Below are 10,477 nucleotides of genomic sequence, written 5' to 3'. Positions count from 1 at the left end.
GTACAAGACGCGAGAACAGTCCGCTATTTAGGTTTGTATGGACTCACTAACTTTAACGTTAGCTAGTTTTAGCCAGAGATACCTTGCTAAAGCACAAGATGACATTAACGTTCTGCTTGAGCAGATGAAAATTGTAACTTAATGAGAGTATGACAACCAGAAAACTAACGTTTTTGTCTTCATTGGGATTGGAGGTGAATGCTTTGGGACATTTTGCTCCATTTTGTTTGGGTTTAGGAAATAGAATAAAATAAATTCCATTGCATATCCTCTCAGGACACCTGGAACCACTGTTACAAGTTCCTCAGGCACATCGTTTTTCCATTTTTTAAGCATAAACCCCATAAAAACTGATGCAAGCTTCGGATCTTCCAATGTTTCTCTATGCCGCTGAAACCTACAGATGTCCGAGTTCCGCTCCCCGTGCAACTGATACTCCACTGCCATTGGCTCATCTGCGTTCGAGGGGAGGGGCTTGCCGATAGGTCAATTCTTAATTAAATCAATCAACTGGGGAAAAATGGTGATACTGTTAGTTACATTCTTAACCCTATTCACCTGTAGTGTCTTGCCTTAATTCATCTTCCATGTCTTATTGAGACATCTCATAATCCAGCAATCAAAACTGGTAAAATATTTGTTTTCTGGTACATTTTCCCAGCAGACATGCTCCAGACCGAACCCTTCCCCATCCGCAGACGCTGCGGCCGCCATATGAATACCCGGCATCCATTCATATTCCCCCACCGCCGCCGGTGCCGCAGCAGCCGCGTTACCTTGCCGAAGGAACAGATTGGTACATATGTATTCAGTGACTTCATAAACTAGTACTCTGTTTGGCTTTGATTGACTGACGCCGTTCCTGTGTTCGCATCCAGGGATCTGAGTGTGGATCCAGGCCTGCCGCAGTACCACGTCTCTCCCCTCACTCAACATTATCAGCATTACCTGACCTCTCCACGACTGCATCACTTCCCCAGGAACACCACCTCGGCACAAGTGGTCAGTCTGAGTCTTTCGTACCCACTGCAATCCTTCATATTTACATTCATGCACTTGACAGATCCTTAATCCAAAGTAACTGACCAGTTCTTGCCTTCCATTGGTGTTGCTAGTGCCACTTATCTCTTTATTTACTTCTTCATTGGTGCTGTCATGCACAGGTTGTCCATGAGATCAGAAACTACCCTTATCCTCAGTTACATCTGCTGGCTCTCCAAAGCCTCAGTCCGTCTCGCCATGCGTCTGCTGTGCGGGAGAGTTACGAGGTACCGTCACACTTGGTGTTCTTTATCACACATCTTCTTAATCATACATGTAATGTGACGTGTTTACATGCGGTTTTGATTCCAGGAGCTCCTGCAGTTGGAGGACAGACTGGGCAATGTGAACAGAGGGGCTGTGCAGACCACCATCGAGAGGTTTACCTTTCCTCATAAGTATAAAAAGGTAAAACCACAACTGTACAATGACATTTAAAAGTTCCTGTCAAGACTGTTGTGTGTCAACATTTGTTACATCCTTGAATAATTATATTCCTTATCCTCCTGTTGTGCTGGGGTTAATTACTTGAAACTACTTCTTGGAATTTTGTGAGCTTTTCCTCAATGATCATGAATTTTCTCTTTGGTCGTGAGTGTGCATGAAGATTCGACATTTAGTTGTGCTTTGGAAAGGCTGTGCAAATTTTGGTTACATTGATGTGTTGGAGTCAAACTGAGCCTCAATGGGTTTCCATGCAATTCACCAAAAATCAAGATTCTCGATGATCATGAATTTTCTCTTTGGTCATGAGTTTGCATGAAGATTCGACATTTAGTTGTGCTTTGGAAAGGCTGTGCAAATTTTGGTTACATTGATGTGTTGGAGTCAAAGTGAGCCTCAATGGGTTTCCATGCAATTCACCAAAAACCAAGACTTTAAACAAACCTACACCATTTTAAATATGGATTAAATATATGGATATGATGTGGGTTTTAAGGTGAAGGTTGCTGGAGAATTACTGGACCTTTTATTCATTCCTTGTTGAACCTGTAATTTATGAAGTGTAAGTTTCTTTTGGATTAAAAAGCATGTGCTAAAAGACTAATAGCTAATCGTGTGATTCGTAGAGAAGACCTCTAGAGCTGAAGATTGGCATGGATGAAGAGGAGCTCGACACGGATGAGAAATGCACAATATGCCTCTCGATGCTTGAAGACGGAGAGGACGTCAGGTAGTTTGACGCTCTACTCAAAACCCGTTCAATGGTGAAAATGGTGCCGGTTATCATTCAAGAAATGTTTTGTTTTTCTCTCCCTAGGAGATTACCCTGCATGCACCTCTTCCATCAGGCTTGTGTTGACCAGTGGCTGGCAACCAATAAGAAGTGTCCCATCTGCAGGGTAGACATTGAGACGCAGTTGTCCCCCGATAGCTGATGTCTCATGTAGCACTAGCTAAAAATCCTGTCGTCTTTCTTAGTCCCCTCGTGGGCACTTTGCCAAATGTGTGTCATCTCCATCACCTCTCACCTCTGACCTTTGCCTTCTGAGCCAACTGACGATGTAGAACGGGGAAGACGAAAAGCGCTGAAGACAGAGTCCAGCACATGGAGAAGAACGAGTCTGTCGATGAAGATGGTTTCAGTCAAAGTGCTGTGAATGTGTGTGTGTGAGCGCGTTTGGGATGGTGAACACTACTCGTAACGTCTCAGAATGATCTCGGATGAAGACCGACCAAATGTTCTCAGTGTTCAGTAGGTCACGGATGAAGCATTACAGCATGAGCACCACAAAGTCCAACATATTACACGTGGTTGGTCATGAACGAAAAAATTGACCTTTATGACTGGTTTTGTGGTCCAGGGTCACATTTGTGAAAAAAAAGTGTAAAAAAAACGAATTAGCAAATGAGAAGCGCGCAAGAGTAGAATAATGACCCTGTGTTTAAAAAAGCTCTGTCTGTGATTATCGGAGGTGATGCTTGACGTCTGTATGTAACCGTAAGGCCAGGCTTGATATGAACCGTGACAGTCTGCATTTTGTGCTCGTGACGCCTCCGACGCTTAGAAACGTATCCACCACCAAATGCATGTTGAAGCGAGAGGCCAGGGTTCTTCTGACGAGAGGTCGACGTGCATGAGGATGTTTCCTGCGTGATACTCTACTAATCCTGAAGACACTGTGTTCTCGATGCGTCTCCGAAGTCACCACGAGTGAAATATGTACCTTAATGCCTGTAGCACAAGCACACGTTGAATAGTAACGGCATAACTCGGTGTTTCCATTCGCCCTGTGACTCGTGGTCTCGCTTGGTCGTTCAGCAGCATCTGTAGAGTCATAATGTGCATGAAACCTGTTTGCTGCCATTTCTAGAGGACATGACAAGGGAGTAAAGCCATTTGTTTTATAGAAACCAAACATAACTTTTCTAAGCTGTTCTTCATGATCACTCTTCCTCGTTTGATTTCTTCTTTTTCCTACTGTTGCCAACCTGTGTGCGGGGCTGGTACAGCTTCTCCACATAAGTAGCTGCAATGCTGGAAAAAAACAAACAAGCTATTTATTGTCGTCTTAATGTAGTTAGTGGTTATTTTTGTAAAAGCACTCACTTTCTGATGGGGTCGTGTGATTGTCTCTCTTTCCCTGCTTTTGCATTTGCACTCAGTTTCCTTGTGTATCGTGCACTCCATCCCAAAAAAAAAAGAAACAAAACAAAAAAAAAAAACAAGAGAACAGACTTTTTAACAGCACAGTTTCTTTGCGTAATGATAGTTGTTGCCTCACTGACCACTTTCAATGTACGTGACTGTTTATCCGTAGCATTTCAGATGTCTTTGTAGTACGTTTGACGAAATAACCTGCTTGTCTTTGCTGTCGCAACTTTTCCGGAATTCAAGCGTTCAGCTGCTTGGAAGCCAGGAAGTTGAAAGCGTTTACTTGTTTTCAATCACCGTTTTGTAGCGTGTCAGTGAGCGTATGGAAGCCCGTTTCCACCACTGAATAAAAAATGAAAAAAGTTTGCGACTTTTTATCTTACAATTCGGACTTTTTTTCTCATAATTGCGAGTTTGTATCTCACAATTTTTGTCTTTTTTTTTTCTCATAATTGCGAGTTTATATCTCGCAATTCTGACTTTTTTTCTCGCAATTCTGACTTTTTTCTCACAATTGCAAGTTTGTATCTCGCAATTCTGACTTTTCTCGCAATTGCAAGTTTGTATCTCGCAATTCTGACTTTTTTTCTCAGAATTGCGAGTTTCTCAATTTGCGAGTTTCTCGCAATTCTTGACTTTTTCTTGCGATTGAGAGTTTATATCTCGCAATTCTGACTTTTTTTTCTCAGAATTGCAAGTTTGTATCTCGCAATTCTGACTTTTTTTTTCTCAGAATGGCAAGTTTGTATCTCACAATTCTTTACTTTTTTTCTCATAATTGCGAGTTTATATCTCGCAATTCTGACTTTTTTTCTCGCAATTGCAAGTTTGTATCTCGCAATTCTGACTTTTCTCGCAATTGCGAGTTTATATCTCGCAATTCTGACTTTTTTCTCACAATTGCGAGTTTCTCAATTTGCGAGTTTATCTTGTAATTCTTGACTTTTTCTTGCGATTGAGAGTTTGTATGTCGCAATTCTGACTTTTTTTTTCTCAGAATTGCAAGTTTGTATCTCACAATTCTTTACTTTTTTTCTCGGAATTGCACGTTTATTTCTCGCAATTCTGACTTTTTTTCTCGGAATTGCAAGTTTATTTCTCGGAATTGCAAGTTTATTTCTCGCAATTCTGACTTTTTCTTGCAATTCTGACTTTGTTCTCGCAATTCTTTACTTTTTTTCTCAGAATTGCAAGTTTGTATCTCGCAATTCTGACTTTTCTCGCAATTGCGAGTTTGTATCTCGCAATTCTGACTTTTTTTTTCTCAGAATTGCAAGTTTGTATCTCACAATTCTTTACTTTTTTTCTCGGAATTGCACGTTTATTTCTCGCAATTCTGACTTTTTTTCTCGGAATTGCAAGTTTATTTCTCGGAATTGCAAGTTTATTTCTCGCAATTCTGACTTTTTCTTGCAATTCTGACTTTGTTCTCGCAATTCTTTACTTTTTTTCTCAGAATTGCAAGGTTGTATCTCGCAATTCTTAACTTTTTTTCTCAGAATTGCAAGTATATTTCTCGCAATTCTGACTTTTTTTCTCGCAATTCTGACTTTTTTTCTCGCAATTCTTTACTTTTTTTCTCAGAATTGCAAGTTTATATCTCGCAATTCTTGACTTTTTTTTCTCACAATTGTGAGATATAAACTCGCAATTGCGAGTTATAAAGTCCAATTTTGAGAGGGGAAAAAGACTATGTTCTCAGAATTGCAAAAAAAAGTCAGAATTGTAAGATAAAAAGTCGCAATTACCTTATATTCAGTGGTGGAAACGGGCTTCCATAGTGAGCGTCCGCTGTGTAGAGCGTGATCTTTTCTCATCGTCCGTCTGTGTTTTATAGTTTACACGTTATATTGTGCGTCGAAATGCCTTAAGTATTTAACAATCATAATTTATGACTAACTTTACCTACTAGGGTGCGTATTTAAGTTCTGAACTAGTATCGCAATGTAATTGGTCGGTTTATTTATTTGCGTCAGCATAACCTGTGTATAAATACCTCATTGTGCTATACTTTAATGGGAGTGCTTTGCATGTGGTTGTACTTTAAGGGGCGTAAGTGTCATTGTTTTGCATGTCTCTCCTGTTTTTGCACTCTCGGCTTTGCTGGCCTCCTGCGAACATCGTCCGCTCGTCTCGTCGCTCTGAACCGAGCTGAATGTGTTTTCAGTGTTTTCAGTAGTGAGGAGTGAGTTCAGCGCTTACTGTGATTGATTATAGCTGCTTGTCTTGTGCCCATCTGTCTTTAACTTTCAATTACAGCCGGCCATTGTATGCTGTATTTTTAATCGGGATTTAAAGTGATGCTTCCTTTTCCCACGAGTAGCAGATTTTCTTTACGTATCGGTACTTCATAAGAGGGGCTTTAAATGTCTGAATGCAGGTCGTGTTGTGGTACATTCTAGTGTAACGTTTGTCATATTTCACAGGTTATTTAGCTTCGATCCCCCAAATAATAATCTGCCAATACAGTGTTGTGTTTTACAGTAGAAAACACTAATGTTGACTGATGTGGCAGATAACTCTTTTTTCCGGTGAATTAAGTGTTTTTCCTGCCATGCAAAATGATATACTCGTTATCTACTACACACTTAGAAATTGTTATGCCGAAATAGACAAAAAAAAGAACAATGGCTTTATATTTAATGATTTGTGTTTCTAGCCTGTGTAGCCTTAAAGTCTCTTGATTTGATCCATCTCTCCAGCAGATTTTGGACATAAGCAATAGTAGTATATGTTTCGCTAACAGACTGAACCGTAGATCCTAAAGCACAAGCTCTGTAATGCATGTCTTTCTCAGGTTTTAATACGCGTATGAGAATGGATACATATGTTAAAATATTTTACCATAAATATTTCTGATGTTTTTCTGCTGCTGACATGAAAAGAAAAAAATAGTTGAATAACCTGCCAGTGAAAGGGAAATGGCTCTTTGTATAAGACACTGCTGTGTGCTGTTACTGCGCAATGTTTTCTGACATGAATATTTTATAGCTCAAGTAGAAAAATATGTATTGATAATATTTAAGCAATAGCTTGGTGATTATAATGTATGATAACTAGATACGTGTATATTGCGTAAAAAAAAAGATTAGATTCACTTTTGGTGGATTTTGTACTGTATTTATTACTAATGATGATGCAAAAAGTTGCATAGCTTAACCCAAATTTTCTTTTTTTAATTTCTCGTCTTGTATATGACCCTTTTTGTATGTGTTTTTTCAAATAAAATGTTGAAAATGCCTCAAAACACTTTCCTTGTCGTTCCAGGCACAGTCACATGTCAATAACTGCGAAGTATTGAGGTTCAAAGCAAGCAAAAAGAAATGACTCGCATTTCACACATATTGCACCACAATGATTCAAATTCTACCATATCATGAAGTGAAAAGTATTAAAAATCTAAATGTGTAAACAAAGCTCGGTGCAAAAGAAACACCTGTATTTTAACACTGTAAGTGTGTGTGTGTGGGGAGGGGGGGGGTTTAGGAGAATAAAGAAAAAAGTAAATTAAAGAAATATGCTTCTCGAAAAACGTACAGTCTTTTACCGTTAAATTCACGGTAATTTTTTACAGTGTAAAAAACCCAGTGAACCACCGCTTTAAACAATGTGACGTCAAGTGCCAGTGAAAATTTGTGTTTGAAGGCACTTACCATGAAAACTGTTTCAGACCGGCTACGAAGTCACCACATTTCTAATGATTTAAACCATTCAAGGGGACTGGGTTTTAGATAATCACATTTAATGACTGCTAACCACTAATAAGTTTATTTCTCTGCAGAAATGGAGTCATATGTACATAAAATAATGGACATTTATCAATTAATTTACTGCTCCAACACACAATTTGAGGGTTTGAGTTGATTAAAAAGCTAAAAATGTCAAATTAACAATCAAAATGAAACATTGTATTTGTTTTCTGGATGTCGTGTCCATTAACTGACATCAGCACATCAAATTATTGAAATATTAACTTTAAATCTCAGAGAGACTTCAAAACACTTTATTTCTCAGTGGTTTGACAAAAAACATTACGAAGACATCTTCGATAACATTTCTGATGGTTTAAAACAAGTTCAAGGGAATTGGGTTTCAGAGAATCGATCACATAAGAGTACGTTTACATGACAACAACGTGGAAAAAAACGGAAAGGTGTTTTCCTAACATTCTGAAAACTTTCTTACACAACTTTGTCAAAATGATTCCCGGCGTTCACGGAGCCACAAAAACGACTAAAAATGCTGTATTATGCATGCCTGGCCAGTAGTTGGCGACGTCACTTTGTAAATAAACTCGCGCACTATATATATATAACGTCACTGTTTTCACAAATTCAAGACGATAACAGTATCGTTTTCAAAAACCTGCACTTTGAAACCTGTTTTCAGGGCCCCACATTTCATGTAAATTAACGGCCAGAATGAATAAAAAGTTTTCCGTTTTTAGTTGAAAACACCGTTGAAAGCAAGTTTATTTCTCCATCATAAATAAATAAAATAAATAACATTTACTTGTCAACCGCTCCGACACACAATTTGAGAGTTTGTGAGTTGATTAAAAAGAAACGGCAGCTGTGGTTGCTGGAATTTTACCGTAAAAAATACGGTAGCAACGTTTTAGGTTTTACGGTTTTAACTTAAATTTACAGTTAAATACCGTAATTTCATTAACTGATATAATGTTAATATACCAACCCTTATTGAAGTACTGAAATCTGTTTTGTACTTTTGTAATACACTGATAACCACCAAATGCAGGTGGTGATGAGAAAGTCACACGATGAACCAAAGCCTATCACAAGCAGCTTTTAAATAATAACATATATAGAAGGTGCACAGTGTCATTCACACAAACACTAAACACCATCATGGTAACACTCATGAAACTGAAATAATGCAATAAACATTCATTTAACAACATTAGGTGTAACATACAACCCTAATGTACAAAACTGATAAGAAAAAACTAAGAAACATAGTTATTTCAACAAAAAAACATCAAATTTAAATGTAACGCAGGGAATTCTGGGAATGTCAATTTACGGTTATTCACTGTAAATTATACGGTCTTTTTCACTTCCAAAAACGGTATACTACCGTAAAATTAATGTCCAATACATGTAATGTCCAATACAGTTTTTCACTGTATATAGTAGGGGAATTTACCGTTAACCATTTAACAGGTTTTTACTGTAGCATTTTTACAGTCTTTTACCGTTAAATTCACGGTAATTTTTTACAGTGTAAAAAACCCAGTGAACCACCGCTTTAAACAATGTGACGTCAAGTGCCAGTGAAAATTTGTGTTTGAAGGCACTTACCATGAAAACTGTTTCAGACCGGCTACGAAGTCACCACATTTCTAATGATTTAAACCATTCAAGGGGACTGGGTTTTAGATAATCACATTTAATGACTGCTAACCACTAATAAGTTTATTTCTCTGCAGAAATGGAGTCATATGTACATAAAATAATGGACATTTATCAATTAATTTACTGCTCCAACACACAATTTGAGGGTTTGAGTTGATTAAAAAGCTAAAAATGTCAAATTAACAATCAAAATGAAACATTGTATTTGTTTTCTGGATGTCGTGTCCATTAACTGACATCAGCACATCAAATTATTGAAATATTAACTTTAAATCTCAGAGAGACTTCAAAACACTTTATTTCTCAGTGGTTTGACAAAAAACATTACGAAGACGTCTTCGATAACATTTCTGATGGTTTAAAACAAGTTCAAGGGAACTGGGTTTCAGAGAATCGATCACATAAGAGTACGTTTACACGACAACAACGTGGAAAAAAACGGAAAGGTGTTTTCCTAACATTCTGAAAACTTTCTTACACAACTTTGTCAAAATGATTCCCGGCGTTCACGGAGCCACAAAAACGACTAAAAATGCTGTATTATGCATGCCTGGCCAGTAGTTGGCGACGTCACTTTGTAAATAAACTCGCGCACTATATATATATAACGTCACTGTTTTCACAAATTCAAGACGATAACAGTATCGTTTTCAAAAACCTGCACTTTGAAACCTGTTTTCAGGGCCCCACATTTCATGTAAATTAACGGCCAGAATGAATAAAAAGTTTTCCGTTTTTAGTTGAAAACACCGTTGAAAGCAAGTTTATTTCTCCATCATAAATAAATAAAATAAATAACATTTACTTGTCAACCGCTCCGACACACAATTTGAGAGTTTGTGAGTTGATTAAAAAGCGAATGATTATTTAAATAATAAAAAAGGAAAAAATAACAATACAAATAAAACGCTTACTAAAAAGGATTAAATATTTTATTTGTTTTTCTGCGTCTCATGTGATTATTAACCGATATTAGAGAACTGGGAGCATGTGAGAGTGTTGATAAACTATTGAAATATTGACTTAAAATCTCAGGATTATTTTAGCTTTGACAAAAGTTTGGGAATCGCTTACGAACACGACGTTTTTGGCGGCTGACACAGAGTTTGCAGGTTCAAACCCTTGACAATGTGACAGGACCTAAAGACACCTGACGACAATCACGACAGTAATTCTCAGTACAAAGGATGTTTATTTGATTTCTTCATTTTTTTTTTTTTTCAGTTTGGTTGCATCATATAATAATTGCTGTTAATAGTGTTCATCGTCTGTTTGATTACGTCTTTAATTGATTTTTCCGTACATTTCTGTACAGTCACCACTGATAAGCTACCACTAAATATTGTAGAAACTTAATTTGCTGTAAAGTTGCTTTGCAACGATTTGTATCGTGAAAAGCACTATACAAATAAACTTGAATTGAATTGAAAATATTAAAATCCCAATTGAGAGGTTCAAACCTCCC

At 37.6% G+C, this 10,477-nt stretch overlaps 1 protein-coding gene across 1 annotated transcript; it reads left to right on the top strand.

Annotated features, from left to right (window-relative positions):
* The first annotated feature begins 520 nt into the window (after positions 1-520).
* On the top strand, positions 521-2,787 carry LOC107726862 (RING finger protein 165-like). The gene is made up of 7 exons (XM_016536563.1): positions 521-531; positions 662-796; positions 879-1,002; positions 1,164-1,268; positions 1,354-1,449; positions 2,112-2,215; positions 2,303-2,787. The coding sequence occupies exons 1-7, from the start codon at positions 521-523 to the stop codon at positions 2,418-2,420; spliced, it is 693 nt and encodes a 230-aa protein (XP_016392049.1). The 3' UTR covers positions 2,421-2,787.
* Positions 2,788-10,477: the final 7,690 nt, after the last annotated feature.

The sequence above is a fragment of the Sinocyclocheilus rhinocerous genome, unplaced genomic scaffold (genome assembly GCF_001515625.1).
Source record: "Sinocyclocheilus rhinocerous isolate Xijiao unplaced genomic scaffold, SAMN03320098_v1.1 scaffold1808, whole genome shotgun sequence".
Taxonomy (NCBI): domain Eukaryota; kingdom Metazoa; phylum Chordata; class Actinopteri; order Cypriniformes; family Cyprinidae; genus Sinocyclocheilus; species Sinocyclocheilus rhinocerous.
The sequence above is the reverse complement of the archived record's forward strand: the minus strand, read 5'-3'. Positions and strand labels throughout refer to the sequence as shown.

Coding starts and splice junctions, on each gene's coding strand:
- LOC107726862 (XM_016536563.1), top strand. Junction 1,003..1,163: donor ACACCACCTCGGCACAAGTG/GTCAGTCTGAGT, acceptor TGTCATGCACAG/GTTGTCCATGAGATCAGAAA. Junction 2,216..2,302: donor GAAGACGGAGAGGACGTCAG/GTAGTTTGACGC, acceptor TTCTCTCCCTAG/GAGATTACCCTGCATGCACC.